Source organism: Drosophila erecta, unplaced genomic scaffold, assembly GCF_003286155.1.
Source record: "Drosophila erecta strain 14021-0224.00,06,07 unplaced genomic scaffold, DereRS2 tig00000055-arrow-pilon, whole genome shotgun sequence".
Lineage (NCBI taxonomy): Eukaryota > Metazoa > Arthropoda > Insecta > Diptera > Drosophilidae > Drosophila > Drosophila erecta.
This window is the reverse complement of record NW_020825200.1, coordinates 134931-157967: the sequence shown is the minus strand read 5'-3', so window position 1 is coordinate 157967 and position 23037 is coordinate 134931. Positions and strand designations below refer to the sequence as shown.

The following is a 23037-nucleotide window of genomic DNA, read 5'->3' as shown; positions in this document are numbered from 1 at the left end:
GAGTTATTCCTAATAACATCAACATAAATTTATGCGATCTTGGTTTAAAGAAATTTTTGGGAAACCTCGAATATGATTTTTGAGCATACACGTTGTGCTAGCCAAAACATCGCATTTTGAATTACATGGATAGATTGAATTACATTAAATTAGAGATTGAATTAAAAAACTCCGCCCGTCTTCATTTCCAAACTCTATCGGCTTTTAGACTGATTTTAAGTCAAAACGGCAAAGTATACTTTCTCTGTGGCCTTGATTCACTTTAAAATATTCAAAATATTTGGTGGCTCTATCAATTGTGATACATATGTGACGTCCCAATATAAGCCGCCAAAGTTTATTACGGTAATTATTTAAACAACTGTCGCCGCTGGGGATTAGTGGCACAGTTGTCTATTTAAGATGTTAGGCAACTGGTCTGCTGAGAATCCAGTTGGTCTTTAGGAGCAGAAGCAATATGTCTTACATATACGTAGCACTTGTCTCGGCCATACTCCACCAATCATTGGTAGTGCAGGTGCAAACGGAGCCCACCATTGTCCAGGAATGGAGCTGGCAAGACCATCACGGCAACGTAGACATCGGTCTCTATCACTACTACACAGCGCCAGATAATGATAAAGATTTGGATGGCAATGAGAATACAAACGATTATGAATATGAAGAGGATGGCAGGGCTACTGCCGACGGCCAGGATAAGGAGACGTGCGAGTACAGCTGTCCCCGGTACTACCGCCCCGTCTGCGTTCTCCGCAATAGCCGCAATGTGACATTTGCCACGCTCTGCGAGTTCCACAACCAAGTACGTTGTGCCAACGCTCTGAGAAGACAAGGTCTTGGCAATCCGGTGCCCAACTTTCAATACCAACATGATGGTGGCTGCTAAACCGTAAGATTACTCAGGCTCCCTCCCTGGATAATTATGAAGACTTGGAAAGTGATGAGAATACAAATGAGCATGAATTTGAAGATGGGGATGCTATATAAATTTGTCAGCAGTTATAACAATACGATATTGGGCAAATATAACATATGTACATCAATAAGCTTTGTACGGCTACAAATATAATTCGAACGAAATTAAGTGTGTCCAGAATGCATTTATTATGTATGGTTACATATGCATTTAATGTATACAGTTATAATGTTGTGATAACTGTATCCTGTAGCTGTACTTGCAGTTCTAATGTCATGCTAACTGTAGCCTGTAACTGTATTTTCACGGCTTGTGATAACGGTTCTTAGACACATACATACAGACATATGTATGTATTTACATGCAAATCAAATGAGGATCGTAACTTATTGCGAACAGTATTTTAAATATCAACTTTTGTGACTTTGGTGGGTGTATATGTACATACATATATACACCTTCGTTCATACATATGTAGATACATATACATATAAATATATTTAAAGAAACAAGCGATTTCAATCATTTACCTCTTTAATGAAGGCAGCATTCCGCGCTATAGGTACAGCTTAAAAGGCGTCATACTTATGTAGCAATCACCTAAAATATTTGGAACACCTGAGCCTCTACCACCGACTCTTGCCTGCGATCGCGTATAAATCCTTAATATGCAAATATTATTTATGTTCGTTTACTAGGCCGATTTCACTCGTGTTGCTTTTGCAAGCTGGACTGCTTAGAACACTTGGGACACTGCCAAAAGCACTTTACCTATTAAATTCACCGCACTTATTGAAATTTACACAGCTTAACTTTTCGCCAAAACAAAATTACCAAAACGCAAGCCGTTAACTAATCGATCAAAATGGTGGCGCGAATCTCTGTATTTCGACATATCGATACATCGATTGCATTCTCTTCTTATCGGCGACTGATAAAGAATGTTAAATTCAAATTTTGAACTACTAATCTTTTATACAATACTAGAAATAATCGACTTTATGAAAAAAAAATAATATTGTTGCAACTACCCAATATAGTAAGAATACAGTAGTGAGAATACAAATTAGGATGAATTTGAAGATGAGGATGCTTCATAACCTTGTCAGCAGTTATAGCAATTAGATATAGGGCGAATATAATAACATATGTACATCAATAAGCTTTGTACGGCTACAAATATGAATCGAACGAAAATAAATGTTTCTGGGATACAATTATTTTTAACATATGTATGTGTGTTTAGGTGTTGGGTTACACACATACATATGTAGATATGTATTTAATGTATACAGTTCTAATGTGATAACTGTATACTCTAGCGTATTGGCAGTTCCAATGTTATGCCAACACCTGTAGCTGAACTTGCACGACTCGTAATAATGGTAACATAGCCACATATATACATACAAATCAAATTAGTATCGTAACTTTCAGCGAAGAGTATTTTAAATATCAACTTTTGTGACTTTGGTGTGTTTATGTACATACATAGGGACACCTTCGTACATATGTATATACATACATACACATATAAATATATTTAAAGAAACAAGCGATTTCAATCATTTACCTCTTTAACGAAGGCAGCATTCCGCGCTATTGGTACAGCTTAAAAGGCGTCATACTTATGTAGCAATCACCTAAAATATTTGGAACACCTGAGCCTCTACCAGCGACTCTTGCCTGCGATCGCGTATAAATCCTTAATATGCAAATATTATTTATGTTCGTTTACTAGGCCCATTTCACTCGTGTTGCTTTTGCAAGCTGGACTGCTTAGAACACTTGGGACACTGCCAAAAGCAATTTACCTATTAAATTCACCGCACTTATTGAAATTTACACAGCCTAACTTTTCGCCAAAACAAAATTACCAAAACGCAAGCCGTTAACTAATCGATCAAAATGGTGGCGCGAATCACTGTATTTCGACATATCGATACATCGATTGCATTCTCTTCTTATCGGCGACTGCTAAAGAATGTTAAATTCAAATTTGGAATTACTAATATTTTATACAATTCTAGAAATAACCGACTTTCAGAAAAAAAAAATATTGTTGCAACTACCCGATATAGTAAGCAGAACAATAAAATAACTATGATTAAACTGTTGATTAAGTTTATTGCAATTTTCATACGAAAAGGGGTTTGCATTCTAAGAAAATTGGCTTTCTTGTACACAAATTTGTTTATATTAGAATATTTCACTTTAAAATATTTCATGGGCATCTCATTAGGTATTTTTTTTGTGAAATATTGAAAATTCTGTTGTATTTACGATTAAAATGTACGTTCTGTGCATACAGGTAGATTAAACTTTTCATCTGTATCTTTAATATATTTTTGTAAAGGAAAATACATTATCTTAAGGTTGGTTACAGAAAATACAAAGACAGAGTTTAATGTACATACAATCGAGTTGTTTAAAACTTTAGGTTAAACATATACAACGCATACAACAAATTGAAATGTTAAAAGATACAAAAATAAGTTTAAAATGGGGACATGAGAATGCTGCATAATTTCTATGCAACGGATTTTACTGTTTTATACAATTTCCATAGACACCAACATAATTAAGTCGCATTTCAAGGGGATACTAACTACTGTGTTTAGTTTTTTGTGATTACTGAACTGACTGCCACTATACTATGTATATGCATAACTAAAGCTCATCAATTGTTTTGGAGCCCTCTATTAGGTATATATATGCGGGTATTACGACTAAAACTAGTTCTGTGTGAGCAGACTACACACATCAGGTTTAAATTATATAGCAAAGAGCACAGGATCAGATAGAAACGAAAGCCCAAAAGAGTTGGCAAGTCTATGCCGCCTCTTCCACTGACTTTAAACTTTAAAAACGAAACTAAAAATTACGTTGGTGTTTGGGTATCTGTTAATTTTGACGCTGATGAAGATAAGGATAGCTTAGACCTTTTAGCATATGGTGACTGCGGTTGCGACGCTTCAGCGTCTAGTCAGTTATCAGTGTCCAGAGGCTTGGCCTCCTCCCACGAGAAGCCGGCGCGTCCGAAGTGTCCATAAGTGCTAGTTCGCTGGTATATCGGCTGGCGCAGGTTTAGGTCCCTTAACACAAAAATATAACCAATATTAATGGAATATGTTTTAGCATATAGAGCTTGACACTTACTTGACAATCTTGCCGGGTCTGAGGTCAAAGTTGCGACGGATGATATCAAGGAGTTCCTTTTGTGACTTGTGGGAAGTTCCGTAGTCGAACACAGTTATGGAGAGAGGCTCAGCAAGACCTATGGCGTACGAGACTTGGACAAGGCAGCGCTTGCAGAGACCGGCCTTAACTAGTGATTTGGCCACCCAGCGTGCTGCGTATGCTGCTGATCTGTCGACCTTGGTGAAGTCCTTGCCAGAGAAGGCACCGCCGCCGTGGGCGCCCCAGCCTCCGTAAGTGTCTACAATGATTTTTCTTCCTGTAAGCCCAGCGTCACCCATTGGACCACCGATGACAAAGAGCCCACAAGGATTGATGTGGACAATGGTGTTTGCATCGATGTATTTGGCGGGAATGACAACTTTAACAACTTTCTCCATTACTTCCGAGCGCAGGGTTTCTAACGATATCTTTTCAGAGTGCTGCATGGACACTACAATAGTGTGGACACGCTTGGGAACTGCTGATCCCTGATTAAAAAGGTACTCGCAGGTGACTTGTGTTTTGGAATCGGGGCGGGCCCACCAGAAGACATCTGAGCGACGCAGCTCGGCAATCTTTTCGTTTAGTTTGTGAGCCAAGACGACGGTTAGGGGCATGCATTCCTCGGTTTCGTCGGTAGCATATCCAAACATAATACCCTGCAATAAGTTTATTACACTTTAGCAATAATCTTTAAATAATAAAAGTAACCAAAACCAAAAACTATCAGTAGCGTTAGATAAATAAAATACATTTGGGTTAGGAAGGGAAAAACCAAGCATAAGGTAGGTAAGACTGTGATAGCTTTTGATGAGGAGAAAATTTTGATGCTACTTAGCAGTGAAAAAGTTGTTTACATAATTAGGTTAGTAATGTATATGTGCCTTGGTTTTGTGCCTTTGCTATATCTAATTATTGTATTGACTGAAAACTCAAAAGTTAAATGATATGGATTTTGCAGCTTCAATCAACAAAAAAGACGATAAAATGGTTGGTTGGTCAGTTGAAGCCATATTGCAGCGCTAAATATGAAAGAGTGTCAAACAGATGAATTTAAAATGGAATAGCGATAAAGTCGTCATACACTACTTCAATTAGTTACGAAAATATATAAAGGAAACAATAAACAGAAATTACAGAAGTGGTGATAACACCCCTTCCAAAGAGCTTATAAACGCCCTACCACCATGAATATCTAAGTCGCAACTAAATGACTATCTATACAAATAAAAGATGCGTCGCTCTTCGGAAAGGGCCTTCGATCCCGGCCTGCCGAGACTGCTACTTCTTTACTGCTTCTAATTCACACCTGATCTCCGGCACCGATCTCTTCCTCGGCTCGGTTGACATGCACTCCTGCAGCGATCTCAGGCGATTGTTGGTCCAATGCCAACAGCACATTGCACGTTTTGAAATCAAAACCTTTTGTGAAGTTCGAAGCGCGATTGCGAAGTGCACAATATTGTTCAAAGTTTGGTATTCGTTTGTATCGAGATTTGTTTTATATGAAACGAAAAGAAAGATAAAAGAGAGGAGCGCAGCAGTGGTGCACATACACAGGAAAATGTCTGTAAGTAATGTTTATAATATGATTTTAAACACCCTTTATTTTATATATAAAAAGAATTATTTTCTATAATCTTCAAAGGGACTCCCTTGAAATAAGCTTTATCCAGTCTTTTTTCTTATATATACAAGTCTAGGAAATCTTTAAGTCTTCTTCCATAGTTCAGAAAAGCCGCATGCAATTCTTCTCTTGGTTCCATGAAACGGCAACTAACAGAATGTATTATGGTTACATAAATCTTTCGATGGATTTAATAGAATGCAATTTATGTGGTTAGAATGCCCGCAGTGTATTCCCAATGTGTGGTATGTTATGTATTTCAGTCATTTAAGATTTGCTCGAGGTACAAATGTTAAGTTGTTATCTGCACTTTTCTCTAAATGATGGTCCTCGACCATATGGTTTGTAGATGTGGGGAACAAGTCAATTCGGGATGTCAGCTTACGAACATTTTTCTTTCTGGTGCTTAAGAAAAAATAAGATTCCTATTGCTTATCTACTTTTAATGACAAAGGCGAATCTCTCGTTGGCCTGTGAGCAAGCCAAGTTAATGTGGAAAAGATACGAATTAAGGGCAACACTGAACAAAATGAACGAAACGAACGAACGCACACACACTCTCCGCATCACTTAATGCTAGGCGGTAGTAGAAGAACGGAAAGCTTTGCTGTACCTGGTCACCAGCGCCGACGTCTTCTTCTTCGCGGTTGATATGAACGCCGTTGGCAATGTTGGGCGACTGTTGCTCGATGGCTACAAGCAGGTTAAGTGTCTTCCAATCGAAACCTTTTTGATTTTTATTTGATTTTATTGTTATTTAATATTGAGTTAACAGTAGCGTACGTAAGATCGACGTAAGGAAGAATTGTAATACCCGCCCACAAAATGTTTATGTTCTAAGTAGACACTTACCCTTGGAGGAGTCATCATAGCCAATGTGCTCCACTGTCTCACGAACAACCTTCTGGTAGTCGACCACAGCCTTTGACGTGATCTCGCCGCACAGCAGAATCATGCCTGTCTTGGCGACGGTTTCTGTATTAAATAGTACGGAGTTTGTTAAAAAGAACTCAAAAGAATTTCACTTCAATCTGATTTCTAAACACTTACCACATGCCACCTTCGCGTTGGGATCCTGCTTCAGATGGGCATCCAAGATTGCGTCGCTGATTTGGTCGCACATTTTGTCTACAAAAAAAAGGTGAGCAAGAGGTAAGCAAAGAAACGCAAACATTGTGAACAGGGAGTGGAAGGAGAAACGGCATCAAAATTCTCTGGGCCATGCGGTTTACTTAAATATATCTGCTATTGCTAGCGAAATTTAATTCCCACAACAAGTGTTGTCCAAAAACAAAATGATGACATTCGAAGCAGAACCGCTCATGAAATCCTTGGAGTCGGATTCATCCGATACCAGTCGCGTTGCTCGCGCTTTGCCTTAAAACTTGGCGCGTAATTGGAGCCCGTCAACATTCGGGAGCTTAGGAGCCTAGTAAAAGCGTTATCGAACTCGAACACTGCGTCAGCAATAGCAACATAAATTACCAAAACTGTTGACTCATAAAAATGGCGCATCGTATCGATTTCGGTTTTGAAAAGTATTGCAAGTTTAAAACTAGTTAGGTCAGTTTACAGTATCAACTCTGAAATGAGTAAAAGGATTTCTAATTTCCGGGTAGACTGATAATATATACTAACAAGTCTGTCACTCATTCATTACAAGAAGACAGTTGATATTAATGTCACCCATTTATGGTGTATTCTTCTGAATGGCATTAGGAGCTTATCATCAGGGCTGTCTAGGGCTAGCTTGCCAAGCCGACTTAATTAGCATTATAAAATATAGAATAGTAAAAGTAATCAATGCGTAGTATAAAAGGTCGCTCGGCTTATCAGCAGATGTTGTCAAACACATTACTATACTGGTCGCTCTTGCTGATATAAACAAACTCTGGGGCGAGAAGCCCGAGCTCGAGCAAAACACGTGGTTGGCCATTTTGCTGAAATTAAAAGCTTTGACAGCGGTCTAGAAATATCTAAGATATGGATACATTTTGCATTCGTTGTGATCGCCAACTACAATGAAGTGCACAAGTGCATGGACAACGTAGAACAGCGTAGGGAATGCTTCAATTTGGCATCTCCCATGAGCCATAAGCACATGGTGCGCATGACGTAGTCTCTCTATACATACATACATATGTACATATGTGAGAGCCGCAAACGATAAAGAACCAGTCTATTAATTGCGTCTGCCCATCCAAGCACAAGGTTTAGCCTGCCGTCGTGCGGGGCTTTCAAGAGAAGCCAGCTGTTCTCGGTGGTCCCAGGTTTCCCGGCTTTGTCACCGGGCGATGAGGCACGTTTCGCACTAGCACTTCTTCCACCTCTCAGCCTCACAAAAGACGCGCAAATTGGGTAGAAATCAACAGAGGTATGCTGCACAGCTCTTCGTCGCCATTTTGTTAGAGTTCAGGAGGTAGGCGTTTGTGAGTAGACGGTGGAGTTGTGGGAAGGGGTATATGGGGACAGCGACAGGGACTTCAGACAGATGGTTAGGTTATGAGCACCGCCAGACAACGCAAACAAACATCTCCCACTACGCCCGAAAGTGCATTTGGGACTGTTTCGGCACTGTTTTGACACTGGGACTAACGCTATGATGCAAGAGGAGGTGCCGCAGATGCAATGAGCCACTCACCTGGATGGCCCTCGCCAACGGACTCGGAAGTGAACAGGAATGTAGCTCCATCCTCCATGTCATATGAGTTGCCATTGGTGCCGTTGCATCCGTTGGAGCTGTGTCCGTTTGTCTTTTGCGGCATTTTGATGTTTGTAATATGTAGTTCGAAGTTTGTAGGTGCGATGGGGGAGCAGTGCTGTAACCCGAGTTCCGGTCGGTTAAACTGTTAGTGGAGCTGTGGGAACAGAGAGAAAGAGAGAACACATTAGCGGTTGCTAAAAAACGCTTAACGAAATTGATTTTCCGAACTCTTGCAAAACACATCTATTTTCGCATTCGCGGATCTGTGCTATAGGCGGACTCGAGGCTGTTGTGATTTTCCGGTATTTGCACACTTTTCGTTCATAGTTTTTTTATATAATCGCCCTTCTTTTATGTTTTTATGCTGTGCGTTTGCCACAATCGGCGCTGCATACACGACAAGCACGTTGCGCGGGTCCAAAGCAAAACTATTTGCTGGGCGAGGGCTGTGTGCTGGTAGCTGTTTTAAATGCGTGTTCGATTGACTAGCTATTAGTTCAACAAATTATACACACTGATTTTGAGTTCTACTGGTTCAGCGACGGCAACCAAATCAGCGGCGCAGCCAACACACGTCCTATCTTGACGACGGTTGTGTAGAAAAAGAGCGCACCTTTATAATGGCATTCAGAATTTATACGTCCAACGAGAGAGCGCGCCTTTGCAAACGGAGGAGGCGGTTCTCTTCGGCTGACTCGACTTTTATTTTGGGACTTATTTGGGCGCTCTTTGGGGAAACTTTCCTAGCGTTCTCGGCGCTCTCAAATAATATTACTTCTTAGTATCTTCCACGTTTTTGGGTCTGAGCAGCTGTTCCGTCGCTCAGCGTTGCCACCCCGCTCAGTAGTGAACTGTAGTGAATCTAGTTCCAGATCCTTTCTTTTGTACTCACTGAGGCTTTGAACAAAGGATCCGACAAGATATGGATTATAGCCTCGACTAGCTTCCTGCTTAGCCTGCGTTCGACTGCGGGTGACTTTTACAGGCGAATAATATTTATAAATTTTTGTAGACAGTATTTGAGAAGATGAGTCGGCAAGAAATAGGAGCTTATCAGAACAAAACTATGTGCTACCACGGCAGCCACCTATATACATACATACCTAATTTTTAAAATCTGTTTAGCATTGCTCTCTCGGATTCTCTTATGTACAGCTATTTAGTTATACATGGTTGATGATATAGCTAATCGCCAATATAGCGCAATTTGAGTTGAATTTTTTAATGAAAGTATGTACATACATATCTGTTGAAACCCTAGCTTTTCCCTAACATGGAGTGACTGACCTTTTGGGAATGGATCGTTCGACACTCTCTGGTCAAGGAAAGTCGTCAATCTGTGCTATTGAAAAAGTGCTCACGTCATGCCACAGCCAAGAAGACAAACAAGGTCTGCCAAGATCAAGGCGCTTGGTAATCAGTTTTTGCATGTACATTTTTTAAATTTCTAATACCCACTGAAAATAACCGAAAACAACAGGCCCATTATCTTTAAAATTAGGTGTGACCCCCCGGGGGCCAAAGAAAATCGCGTGTGTCTGAACGAACAGATGCGCAGAGCACATTATTCCTGAGCACAAATGGCGGCTTGCAAATTGTAGATTGTGCCACTGCATGTATTATCAGTCGCTGATTCGTGAGGTATTGTAATTATCTAAACTTCATATTTTTTCACTTTTCAAGGAGTGAAGTATGTGAGGAGTGAGTAATAGCAAGGATTATTTAGTATTTCAGCTCTTGTAGTGTATTTAAGTTTCGTCCAGTCTAAGAAGCGTTCTCAACACGTATAGGACCAAAATATTATTTTTACTTAGTATGCTCCACATTCAAGACATCTGCACAAGAGCTATCAGCTATTTATGTGACCCCCGCACCATGACTGGGCATAAGCTAATTAATTAAATTCATCCTTTATACAGTTAAATACATTTAATGCTATTACATGCACATTTTCCGTTTGAATGTATCAAAAGCACGCGCCAGTTAACCGAAATGATACGGCAACTCTCCCCGATATACGTCAGATAGGGCGATAAACAGATGTTTGTGAAAAAAACAAATTGAACAAATAGTGAAAAGTTAAATGCAAGCGTTATTAACGACCACGTCACATTTTGTCGGCCAAAATGAGGGTTTGGGTAGCTTATAGTGCGGCTGCACTACTTCTCTTCGTGCAAGCGGGCGCGGAAAGCATCAGCGAACAGAACCTGCCCCAAAGCAAGACATCCAGCAACATCACCACGACAGGTAGTAGTAACTCTACCCACATCGCGTCGGACGTCTTAGCCAGCAGTCCGCTGGGAAATATCCCGCCCTCGATTGCTATACCTGGCAATGCAAGCACCACGAGGAAGGGAAACGCGTCCACAGTGGTCACAGAACCGCCTCTCATCGATTCCCATGCGGTCGAGCAGGAGCACAACTCCTCACTCTCATTGTTTTTCGTCATCTGCGTGATCATGTTGGGCATCCTGCTTATCCACTCTATGCTGCAGACCGGCTTCCAGTACCTGCCGGAGAGCATTGTGGTAGTCTTTCTGGGCGCCTTCATTGGCCTTTCGCTGAACGTCATGTCTGGGCAGAATGGGAGTTGGAAACGCGAGGAGGTCTTCTCGCCCATGGGCTTCTTTTTGGTGCTCCTGCCGCCCATTATATTCGAGTCCGGCTACAATCTGCACAAGGGAAACTTCTTTCAGAACATTGGATCCATATTGGTCTTTGCCATATTCGGCACAACGATTTCTGCACTGGTCATCGGAGCGGGGATTTACCTGCTGGGCCTAGCTGAGGTGGCATTTCGGCAAGTTTAAGATAAATCAATGCCCAAGTTCATTTAATGATTACTCCTAATTTTAGACTAAGCTTTTCGGAATCCTTTGCCTTTGGTTCTCTCATCTCTGCTGTTGATCCTGTGGCAACAGTGGCAATTTTCCATGCACTTGACGTAGACCCCATACTCAACATGCTGGTATTCGGCGAGAGCATCCTCAACGACGCCATATCTATTGTGCTAACTGCATCTATTACCCAATCCGCCAACGTAAATGCTGAAGCGAGCACTGGAGAAGCCATGTTCAGCGCGTTGAAGACCTTTTGCGCGATGTTCTTTGCTTCGGCGGGCATCGGAGTCATATTTGCATTAATATCGGCTCTTCTTCTGAAGCACATCGATCTGCGAAAGCATCCATCTCTCGAGTTTGCGATGATGCTAATGTTTACTTATGCACCTTACGTCTTGGCAGAGGGAATACATTTAAGCGGTATATGTATGTTTTTAGCAATGACTCTCAACATTAATTTTTTTTACTAACAATAGGTATTATGGCTATACTATTTTGCGGAATTGTCATGTCCCACTACACGCATTTTAACCTATCCACTGTAAGTCATTGCTATTATCTCACTATTTTATATATTACTAAAACTTTTTTAATCGTAGGTTACTCAAATTACAATGCAGCAGACGATGAGGACACTAGCCTTCATTGCTGAGACTTGCGTCTTTGCTTATCTGGGACTAGCAATATTTTCCTTTAAACACCAAGTTGAACTATCTTTTGTTATATGGGCCATTGTGCTTTGCCTCATTGGTCGCGCGTGCAATATTTTTCCGCTCGCGTTCTTGGTCAACAAATTTCGCGAGCATAAGATCAATAACAAAATGCAGTTCATTATGTGGTTTTCGGGCCTACGCGGAGCCATTTCCTACGCGCTATCTTTGCACTTGAATCTTGACAGCCAGGAGAAACGACACGTCATCATAACAACTACGTAAGCTTATTCCGGCTTGTCAATAGTGCACAGTCATTGTATAAATCAAATTTCAGATTAATCATCGTGCTATTTACCACGCTAGTGCTTGGGGGCTCCACAATGCCACTGCTGAAGTACCTTAAGCCCGGAAAAAAAAGACGCGCTCGCGGATCTGGAAGGAATACCACTGAGGAGGGAGGACGACGCAACGGCAGCGGTCGAAAGCGGTCAAAATCTATTTCCCTGTCAAAAACTCGTGAATGGGGCCAGGCAATCGACTCTGAACACTTGTCGGAACTCACTGAGGAAGAGGACGTTACCTTTACCCAAGCACGCGATCGTTTTGGGCGCATGGATCGCAAGTACTTTATTCCTTTTTTTACGCGTCGATTTAATAGTCAGGAATTGCACGAGTGTAAGTCACAGATGGCCGACCTGACTAACAAGTGGTACCAAGCCATTCGAGTGAGTCCATTGGATTCAGATGAATCGGACGAAGAGATAGGGCTAGCTGCCAGCACAAGTCAAATTCATTTGACACGCTCGTAGAAATTTTTAGGGAACTCTGTATCTGTGTCCGACTGTTTTGGAGAACTTATGAGGCCAAAGGGAACGATCGTATTTAATGCTTAAGTTCCTAAAGTTAATGTTTTTAGAGCTTTTATTTATATAATGCGGTGATGGTTGTTATCTTGTGCATATTTTTCTTGTTTAAAAATTTTCATTTTGAAAGATCCAACTGCAATGATTCATTCGTATCACGGTAGCCCCTTTATTAATCCGCTTTAAGCAGTATTACATTGCACACGGACGATGGTCTTCAAAATGAAAATTTGGACATCACTAAAGCAGACTACGTCAGTAATTTAAGTTTAAAATATTTATTGATACGAATATATGCTGTATTTGTGATTTTGTACATTTTTGAAACCAAATAAATATCTAAGTGTGGAACGTGTAACAAAAAGTGGTCATGCCCTGCTTGTTGAAATCCTAATTTAAAAATACATATCAATTGATAAAATTAACTATTAAAGTAAAATTGACTACAAAAGGTGTGCGTTTTGGTTACTTCTACAATTCTTCGTGCGTGGACTCTTCAACGAGCACCGTGGAGTCTGAATCACTGCGCACTGCAAACGAAGTACAAAAATCGTTAGATGTCTTTGGAAAATGTTAAAAGATAATGCTGTTCAAAACTCTCGTGTATCTAAAAAAAATATGAAAGCAATGTTCACATGGTTTTTTGACTTATAAAGACTTCATGATTAGTTCCTCCAACTGTTTTGTATCTATTTCGGGCTGGTGGCCGCCTTCTGCCTCCGAGTTGATCCAGTACTCGGAAACAGCAATGTACCCTGCAACTGCCGCCCCAACAATGCAACCCCAGGCAATGTGAGTGGAGCTCTGGAAGATGACGCAGGTGGCCACGCACATTCCGAAGTAGGTGAGCATTCGCGTATAGCTTACGTAGTTGCTGCGTTGCTCCGCAGAAATATCTTTAATGATCGGAGGCGCAATACATATAGTGGACAATCCGTTCCTTAAAAGCAAATTCATTCAATTGTAGTTTTACTTACCATGACACTTTCCATCCCTCAGCTCATAGCCATCAGCACACTTTTTGCACATGTCCGGGCCATCACCATCGCAGCCATCGCAGGAGCGATCACACTCCAGGCAACTAAAGGAGCCCTCATTGTTCACGCAGAACTGTTGCGGTCGGCAAGAGTTAGGACGCTGTTGCTCCAAGCACTCATTGATGTCGACACATCCTGCCTCCGAGTCCATGCTCCAACCCTTCTTACACTTGCGGCAGCTCTTGGGACCACCTCCCGTGCAGCCTCCTTCCCCACAGGCCGCATGACACTGTGTACACAGCAATTTCTTTTCGTCACGAAAGGACTCGTAGTGCTCCGGTCCACATTCGTTGCAGTTTGGACCCGCATAGCCGAGATCACATTTGCACTTTCCGTTACCCTTCCTTGTTCCGTCTCCTTTGCATTTTCCTGAAATTTTTCATGTGTCATGAATTAAACGAAAACCGCAACCTTAAGTAAGAATACCCCACAAAGATCTGCCACAGAGGACATACTTATGTAAGTTGGGCTTTCAAAGTTCTTGCACATCATAACTTACCATTTCCGTTGCACTCGGTGCAGGGCAGGCAGTCTGGTCCGTAGGTATTCGCCGGACAGCACACGGTTAGCTGATCGATGCAAAGCCAGGATTGCAGGTCAGGGCTTTGCGTCTGTTTGTGGGTGAACCAGTCCTCGAGAAGCGCCTCGTGCTCGTTAGCCAGGTTGTGGCAGTGATCCTTGTTTATCACTTCTCCCTCTGAGCATAGCTTCTCCTGGATCTCTACCAGCCGCACCTCGCTGTTCTTGTACGAACGCAACTTTTCCTCCTCCCATGCTGTGTCTCCGCCCGCGTGTCCGCGTTTTGTCCTTTCGAGTCCTGCTCGAAAAGAGCCAACAAGCTGAGTACAGGCCCTGCAGGGCGGAGGAACAGGCTTTTCGGGTGAAAATGACGCCGAGGCAGCGGCTATGAATACTAGCGCTGCGAGCCAACAGTCCTTGATTCCCATTATCATTTATTTGTTGCCTCTTTTAGCCGGCGAATTATCCGAGTTTACGTGTAATTGAAGCCGACACTATCGATGAATAAAGACATCGATAGTATACTCGATAGTTTCGCCAATATCGATAGCTCCCGCGATACCATTGCCTCACGGAGCTCGCCCTCAGCTCATCTTGCACCAAAGAGGACCGTTACTCCCATGCGAAACTCGACTGTCATCCAATCTGAGACTAGCGGTCTTGGAATAGTTTCCTTTGCTGGTAAAGGACTATTTGGGGGTTTCGTTTGTTGCAGCCTAAAGCTATTTAGAATTTAGATTTTAGAAAAAAAATTGATTTAGAAAATGTTTGTTCTAAAATCGCTAATTTTTTTGGACGCACCAAACTCTAAATCGAATCTGTGTAAATCAATTTCAATAGTTTCAATTGGCCCTTTTCGTACCTTGAAACAACATTACATTAATTATTTTCGTAAAAGTAAAAAAGTGTAAAATTTATTTCTTTTGCTTTATAATATTTTGCTTAATGTATTAGAGTGTTACGCTGTTTAATTAGCAAGTATAGAGATCTATAAGTTAAGATTAATGTTTTACTTAAAATAATCCGATACGCTAGACATGAAAGACCAAAAGTATTGTTATAATTTGGTTGCAGACTATGTCGTGCAAGGAGTTACCATTTCAAAGGAGTACTTTTGTTGTTGTACGCGTTGGCCCTAAAATTGGATATATTTAGAAAAAGAAATGAAATTAAATTAATATTAAAGGTTATGGTTACTTTTGCCAGCTAAAATGTGATATTGATATAAAGCAGTATTTATTACTCCATCATATGACTATTTTAGAAACCATATATATTTGGCTGGGTTCCAAAAAAAAGGGGATATCTAAGAATCATTTCTCTTTAATTTAGAGTGGTTCGTAGAGGTACAACAAAATAAAGACATGAGAATTTGTATACTTTTATGTACATATATAAAATACAATACATAATAGGCATACACATGTATACAAAATAGAATTGTCCTTTCCACTGTATAAAAATAAAAACTTACTTGACAACGCCATGATTCTGAACTGATGTAAGAGTAATAAAAGGAGTCAATCGTTCAATGAACCGGTCGTTGTTACGTTCCAATTCTCTTTGGTAATCTTTTTGATCTGAAAGTATTAGATTGCGATTCTTTTTCAAAGCATCAGCACAACGTTTTGAAAACTCGCGAAAGCATAACCGAAGTTTGTTTTGGTGCTTTGTCGGTACAGTTGTTCCGTCGGATAAATTGGAAAGGAATACACTGGCCATTTCCATCGGTCCTTGGTTAACAGTCGTTCCAATACATCCCTGGAGCACCATTTGCAATATTTTGGGGTCTGCTGGCTCTTGATTCGTGGCAGCCGCCAACTCCAATGTCTTTTTTTGAATATCCTAGGCAACGAAATTTAATTTTGTGAACTATTGGGATTTTACAACCTAACTTACTTCAATTGCCACTTCAATGGGTTCCAGGACTATTTGCTGTCTGCTAATTACCATAATGCGTGTTTTTACGTAGGGAAAGTGATTCGCCGTGGTCAAGATCGTCTTCCGCTTACACTGCTCATGTAGTTCGCCATGGGCCTTACCATTTTTGGTAAAAGGCGTGGCATATATAAAACGTTCTGCATAATACAAAAATGTTTAAATAATAATTTTAGTTTTCGATTTCAATTAAATTTGTAATTCATCTCATACTTATATTGAAATTCCGTTCAAAGTATGTCTCACGATGACGCATTTCATATGTTTCGAAATAGGGTTCAACATAAGTTATTTGAATGTAAGCCTTATCGGGATCCAAACTATTTACGTCAACTGTATTGGAATCTTTAATGATATGCACAGAGTCCGGTCCGAATCGTTCAGTGTAAAAATTCTAACGCGTGTTTAAAATATATATTAATGCTATTTTTCTTTTTCTAATTTGCAATTTATACCTGTAGTCGACTAAATATTTCGGGCAACTTTGTCAAGGTTGGCTCTTTATAAATGAATTCCTGCTGATCCAAGTCTCCGAATTTTCCGCCGTAGAAGCCAACACGAAAGTATGTTCCAAAAACTCTCTTACCCTGTTTAAAAATATGTATATAGTTTCCGTTGGTAAAAATTACACTATTTAGTTACCTGTAGCTGGGATATTCGATTAAATGCCTCCTGCAATTTGCCATGAACTTTGCTTAGCTTTTGAAAATCTCTGTTAGCCTCGCATATGGGTATTAGAATTTTGTACACTTCGTTCATAGCTTCATACATGCCAGCTACTTGAAAGGAATTGGAGGCTTCTTCCAGCAAGGCCTTTAGCCCAGTTTCAGTGAAATGATTTCCTAGGCAGATACCATCCTCGCCGGGACTTAGCACATCATCAGACACGGCCGACTCCATTAGTGTGTTGGGAGAAATTCGTTGAAAACTTACAGCTCCAACAGGCAAATGCGTTTGTGACTCCAACATGCTAAGATATTCAGAGACTAAAGAAGCAGCATGTACATAGCACATGGCTGCTTCCGTGTGATTGGCCCGCTCGCGGTGTTTTTTAGCCATATTTTCCAGCCAAGTCAGCCGTAGATCAGGGTTATTTTGGTATCCTTTGGCAATACGATTCATGAGGTCAAGCAACATCTCTGGATCTTCTTGATACTCCTTCATTTTTACTGTATCTGACAGTATCATATGCAGGTTAAAAAGCAAATCTTGTACTTGCTCAGGAAAAGATGTCTCCTGCAGGTCGGAGTCGGATTCAGCATAAACTAGCACTGTTTTAAGCGCACGGCGTAAAGATTGCTCACTAAATACCGAACTTGTCCCAACCAGGGAGCTTAAAGACATCGTCACTTGCATCTTAACTCGGGCAAAGTTCTATACGAAAAAATTCCATTAGGCTAGCTATATAAACGTTAACAATAAAACAAAACTTACATTTCCAATTTCGAAATTTTGTCTCATTAGTAAATATAGTGATGCAGCAGCCTGTGATCGTATTCCTGGCAAAAGGGATCCGCAATGTTTTAGCAAAATCAGACACAAATCCGCACATATGTCGGTCTCGTCGTCGAATAATAAATTTGGAAATTTAAAAATTAATGCGCGCTGGGAGGCAAACAAGTTTTGCAGGGCCAAAGTAGATTGATTTCGAGACAAAGAATGCAGAAGCACCTTCAGTACAGTTCCAAGAAGATTATGATACAGGTTGGCAGCAACATGAACAATAATTTCCAGGGTATCGAGCAGTACAAGAGCAACTTCAGTAGCCAAAGAGCCTTCGATAAAATGACTCAATTCAAGTTCATGCTCACTTTTTCCCACTCCATCAGAATATTGTGAGCGATATGGCATCTGGTCTTTCCTCCAGCGGAATTTCTCTGTTGAATTACGATCTTTTCGGCGATTTATTAAATCATAACGTGCTGAATTTGTGCCTCTAATACATTCCTCCAACTTTTCCTTAACATCAGTAGATGCAGTTTTCCTAAAACTTTGTGTATTCGTTCGTTTAAGAGTGGCGACGTTTTTTTGTCCGGTGTACTCGAAAGTTTTCAGGCAAACATTAACACCTTGAAGCATTTGGTGCACTCTATGCGGACTTAAATCCAAAAGCCAGCGGTATAAAACGTTGCGCTCCAAGTTTTTTAGCACCCACAGAAAACACACCAATAAATGGCGAGTATTCTCTGAGCTAAGGGGTAACTTGTTTTTAACCTGTTCATTCAAGTAGGAGTAGGGACGACTTCCCGATATTGCAAATGCCACTTCCGGATTTATGGTTGATGTTGTAATAGTTTGATGTGGTCCTTGATAGTCTTCAAGTTGACCGATTTGCTGCAGACGATCTTGCTCAAGGCCGTGCTGATGCAGCTGAGGAATGGAATCCATCACTATGGAAAGAAGCGGTATGTATAAAGCAGCCACCCTTGCACGCGCATCAGTTTCGCTATACCGAGCGTCCAAATCGTGAGATGTCATTAGGTTGCGAATACACCGAATCGCTTTTCCATGTAATTGGGGGTTTGGCACCTCCATTACTGCTGCCAAATCGCTCAGTACAAGACCGATTAGAAAATGTTGCTGGAGGAATTCTTGACTAAGGTCAGCGTGTAGAGCTCTGTCTAGTGATCCCTTTTAAAAGAAGCCAGAAATTAATACAAATTAATACAAATTGTTTTTTGACTTACGCAAGAAGTTTGGCTGTTGCTCGACGTTGTGCTTGGAGTGGGACTGCAAGGCGCAGTTACCATTGTGTATGAGGTTCCAAACGGCAAGTTTAAAGCAACAAAGTGCTCATGACTACAGACAATTCTTAAGAAGTCTATTTTATAGTTCATTAGATCAGGTATTGAAGCATTCTTAGAAATCAAAACCTTGGTGTACGTTTTGATCAGGCCGAACACAAATCCCCGATCCATGATGCTTAGTATGTCAAATATGAAAAAGCCTAAACTTGCATTTAATGACTGCGCTAATTTAGGTTCGTTACTATGGTAGCCGACAACTTTTGTTGTAACTAAGTGCACCAGGGTGGATAGATCATCATTAAACTGATGAGGAAATCGATGTTTGCGGGGACCGTTCAAAGTATTTGAACAATGCAAATGTTCAATCATAGATTTGACTATAAGCTCAAATAAAAACCACGAATTTGACATGGCTAAGTCTGCTGCCTTTCCACTTGCAACGACCCAATGCAGGGCTAATTCTTCGTGCAGCAGCCTGACTTGGACATCCCGAGCAGCCATCGATTGAAGGATATCTATGGATATTTCTAAAAGAGAATACGTTAAGCCTTACAAGTATTTAAGCCTTTACAAATTATATGTTTACCTTTGCGATCCAAACTTCGGCCACTTGCTAGCACATTATCATATAGGGTGTACGATTCGCTTAATTGCAAGTCCTCTGTTGTGCTGCGACTGCATGTTAGTCGCTGTTTGCTTTGAAATGGGTGCGGAATTTTACATTGAAATTGCACATATGTTGATAGCAAACTTTGCCGTCCGTATTGGTCATATTGATCGTCATTAAGTATTGACAACAAAGATGATACTAAGCAAAGAACTTCGAAAACCGTAGATCCCAGAGACATTGCTTGTCCACTAACTTTGTGGGTCACTACCAGCAATTCAATAAGCTTATCCAAGACTAATGGTAGATGCCTCACTAATGGCTCACGATTTGCATATTCGATATCCAGCAAGCATTTCTTTAATTCTGTCTCTATATTATTTTCACCAATGTGGGAAGGTATATTTCGAGTGTCTAGATATTCGCAAATTAAGAAGAATCGATCAAGGAAGGAATCCAAAGTATGAATTGCGGTCACTGCTTCTACATTAATTGAAAACACAGCTCTGTGATTGTCCAGCCATTTAATTCCAGGCAGATGAACATTCGGTGGTATAAAAGAGTAATTTTCCGGTGGTGATTCTACCATAACAGGAAGATTAAATTCTCCAAATTTAAGTTTTCCATCTTCCAGTAAGGGCAACCATGTGTAGCCGATAGGGGTCTCTACTGACGGCTGCAAATCCTGCGGTTTCTTTTGACATGAAACGTGGTAAATGGTAAACAATAAATGGTGATGCTGTTTTATTGATGCAGGCAGGGCTATTTTTATTTCATCGTAGAAAGATGGGCATTTGTTATGATAATTGACCGCCGTAAATGCTTCAGTAGAAAATTTTGGACAAGACGACTTGCCGTAGATGGCATTGACCGCATCTTTTGGGGTTTCTCCAGCCATTAGTTGTACGCGAACGGCAATGTTTCGAGCAGATCCTGCACGCGAGGAGAAATTTAGCTCCTTTGGTGACACAAAGAGCAGATTGCGATAGGTATAATGTGGGTTGTAAATTGCCGATTGCGGAAATTCTAAAATTTCTTTAACTGGGCGAACGTTATCCGCACTTTGAGGGTTAATACTGGCCAACTCTGGAGTTAAGGCATTCTTGGCTTCCTCGACGCATGGTGATATTTCTAATTTAATAGAACCTGGTATGCATTTGTACTTCTTCATAACTGAACCCGGTCTTTTTAGCTCTGGTAAAATTTTGTACAAATCCTCGTCTTTCATTTTATCTGGCTCTTGTTTGAAGAAGCTTGGTACTGTTATAGTGATAGGACGAAAGTTTTCTACCACGTTTGCAAAGTCATCTGGAGACCAGGATCGGTGCTTCTCCTTTCGTTCAAGCGAACCGCGTCGGGTTAGTGTTCCGCTCATATCGTTCGCCTTTCGCCTTAGTTGATCAAAGCTACTTGTGGAAGACTTACGATCTAAGCTATTGGAGCTTGCCGCTGTACCCAAGCTGCTGCCCGTACCACTTCCGAAAGAATCCCGCTCCGCGGCGCCAGCGTCTTTGCTTTCAAAGTTATCGCCATTAAAAACATTTGTGAGGTAGATTCCTGTCCATGCAAACGGCATTCGGTACTTGCCTAGTCGCTCACAGTAGTCTACCGCGTTGGATTTTACTTTCTCTCGGTATTTATCTTTGTCTTCCTTGAGATACGGCTCGACAGAATTGTTTATGTCACCCTGCAAAACTTTTTCCAGACGAATCACGAGAAACAAATCATTACTCGGATATGAAATTTCAAATATGGCTGAGTGGCTCTGGGTACTTATGTCTGCGCACTGCACATGACTTGACAACATGCGTTTAAGACTATCTGCGTTCATGTCAAAATAGAAATTTTCTGAAATTTTTTGCCGTTCTTTAGCATCATAGATGGCCATCGATGCAAAAATTGGTTCTACTTCCAGCTCAAGCCGAAGCTGTAGGCATTTAACCTGAATGCGATGACCCATATGTTCAACAGGAATCTCCGCGAGCAGGCGGCGTTCAATGCATTCCTCCGCTTCAGATTCCGGATACAGTGAGAAAAGAGCCATTTGTCGATCTTGCTGCCGGCGTGCTTCATTGGACTGATCAATATGCTCCGGAGGTACATTGTCAAGCAAATTGGGTATTAGTGGGTCATTAACCGAGCGTCGAAGATCAAAGCTAGCCCAAGAACCACGCGGTGTCAAAGTGTCCGTACAAGAGCTAACTGAAGCCAAACTTGCAATGGATTGCCGAGAACTTGGAGTGCAGCTTTCGCTTTTATAGGCGAATGCTTCTTCAAATGACGAAAAATCCTTGTCGATCTCGAATTCCTGCTGGTACGCGGAGGGACTTATGGTTCCGCGGTCGATACGCTCGCGGATATAGCAAGAGCTGGAAAGGTGCCGCTGTGCATATTCCACCACCTTCCATGGGCGCGTATAGCAGTTCACACATTCTTGTACGTGATGGGGCAAATCAGACCTAAAAGAGACTGTAGCTAACTGCTGTATAAGTTAGGTGCATACATACAAATTCTCGTTGGGAATAACGTGATCAACAGTTCGGATTTTTCGGGGAATGATTTTTACAGTTACATCTCCTTGAGGAAAGTCCAGTATTTGTTTCAAGGGGTCCCGGTTGATAATGTTCATATGCTGCGAAAGAAATTCTTCGTAATCAAGAGGCTCTGTCGGGGACACCTATGAAAAAAATCGAATCCTTGAAAGAGGAATGGTTTATTTCAACTTTAAATGCTCTTACCGACGAACCACACAGTGACGAGTCTATTGCCTTTGATAAATGGCAACCAGAAACATTTTTTCGTACATCCGCAGCCGACTGCCTAGGGTTTTACAAATTGATGTACATATGCACGAATTAAGGGCGTTTCTTTGTTATAAAAACAATTGCATTTAGTTAAGAACTTACTTTGAAACTTTTTGCACAAACGAGCGCTGGGCATTCGACATTTTGGAATATTCGTATGTTACAGTGGTCTAATTCGTTTCTTATTTATTTTATGACAAAAAAGAACATAATTTTGTATTGTTTTACTCGCAGCGCCGTCGATAACCGTACTCATCGATTAATCTTGAAATGCTAGAGATGGCCTGGTCGCCCGTATAGATGAACTGGTTTCAATTCCGATATGTTTCAGCCGCATAAAAATGTAATAGTAATGCTATTTTTTGAAAATTACTTTGGCGCCCACTAACCGAGAAGATCGACTTTGGCGTTGAAGCTGGTTTTTTAATAAAATAAAGTAATTTTTCATGCGGATCAAATTTTTGTTTATATTTAATTTAATATGATCTATGTACTATGGCCCTAGATATGTTATTTTAGACTTTGATTACACTTTTCGCAGGTGTAAACTGTTTTTTGTTTTGTGATGGACTTGCTTAACTTTCATAAAATATTCTTTATCT

The 23037-nt window shown here is 40.9% G+C and overlaps 5 protein-coding genes across 13 annotated transcripts; 2 read left to right on the top strand and 3 right to left on the bottom strand.

Annotated features, from left to right (window-relative positions):
* Positions 1 to 395: 395 nt before the first annotated feature.
* LOC6542422 lies at positions 396 to 980 on the top strand. Its single transcript, XM_001968083.2, has one exon. The coding sequence runs from the start codon at positions 458 to 460 to the stop codon at positions 884 to 886; it is 429 nt and encodes a 142-aa protein (XP_001968119.1). The 5' UTR covers positions 396 to 457; the 3' UTR covers positions 887 to 980.
* Positions 981 to 3023: 2043 nt separating this feature from the next.
* On the bottom strand, positions 3024 to 9415 carry LOC6542332 (S-adenosylmethionine synthase). 8 transcript variants are annotated; one of them, XM_026979661.1, is made up of 7 exons: positions 9320 to 9415; positions 8365 to 8581; positions 6774 to 6851; positions 6576 to 6698; positions 6337 to 6449; positions 4076 to 4755; positions 3024 to 4011 (listed from the first exon to the last, which is right to left on the bottom strand). In XM_026979661.1, exons 2-7 carry the CDS (start codon positions 8486 to 8488, stop codon positions 3903 to 3905), a joined length of 1227 nt encoding a protein of 408 aa, XP_026835462.1. In that variant the 5' UTR covers positions 8489 to 8581; positions 9320 to 9415; the 3' UTR covers positions 3024 to 3902. The 8 variants fall into 8 exon arrangements, with proteins under 8 accessions (XP_026835462.1, XP_026835460.1, XP_026835459.1 ...); XM_026979659.1 differs by lacking the exon at positions 6337 to 6449 and adding an exon at positions 5406 to 5518; XM_026979658.1 differs by lacking the exons at positions 6337 to 6449; positions 9320 to 9415 and adding exons at positions 5406 to 5518; positions 9041 to 9300.
* Positions 9416 to 10207: 792 nt separating this feature from the next.
* On the top strand, positions 10208 to 13234 carry LOC6542327 (sodium/hydrogen exchanger 8). The gene is made up of 5 exons (XM_001968081.3): positions 10208 to 11227; positions 11284 to 11687; positions 11744 to 11808; positions 11867 to 12198; positions 12255 to 13234. The coding sequence occupies exons 1-5, from the start codon at positions 10554 to 10556 to the stop codon at positions 12727 to 12729; spliced, it is 1950 nt and encodes a 649-aa protein (XP_001968117.2). The 5' UTR covers positions 10208 to 10553; the 3' UTR covers positions 12730 to 13234.
* On the bottom strand, positions 13050 to 14866 carry LOC6542314 (cysteine-rich with EGF-like domain protein 2). 2 transcript variants are annotated; one of them, XM_015159744.2, is made up of 3 exons: positions 14320 to 14866; positions 13761 to 14189; positions 13050 to 13313 (listed from the first exon to the last, which is right to left on the bottom strand). In XM_015159744.2, the coding sequence occupies exons 1-3, from the start codon at positions 14771 to 14773 to the stop codon at positions 13255 to 13257; spliced, it is 942 nt and encodes a 313-aa protein (XP_015015230.1). In that variant the 5' UTR covers positions 14774 to 14866; the 3' UTR covers positions 13050 to 13254. The 2 variants fall into 2 exon arrangements, with proteins under 2 accessions (XP_015015230.1, XP_001968116.2); XM_001968080.3 differs by having other exon boundaries at positions 13055 to 13679.
* A 360-nt stretch (positions 14867 to 15226) lies between these two features.
* On the bottom strand, positions 15227 to 22750 carry LOC6542288 (dedicator of cytokinesis protein 7). Its single transcript, XM_001968079.3, has 12 exons — positions 22538 to 22750; positions 22370 to 22451; positions 22139 to 22308; positions 19611 to 22090; positions 18965 to 19551; positions 17712 to 18908; positions 16920 to 17651; positions 16733 to 16864; positions 16491 to 16671; positions 16239 to 16417; positions 15814 to 16184; positions 15227 to 15474 (listed from the first exon to the last, which is right to left on the bottom strand). Exons 1-12 carry the CDS (start codon positions 22576 to 22578, stop codon positions 15432 to 15434), a joined length of 6195 nt encoding a protein of 2064 aa, XP_001968115.1. The 5' UTR covers positions 22579 to 22750; the 3' UTR covers positions 15227 to 15431.
* Between the last annotated feature and the right edge of the window lie 287 nt (positions 22751 to 23037).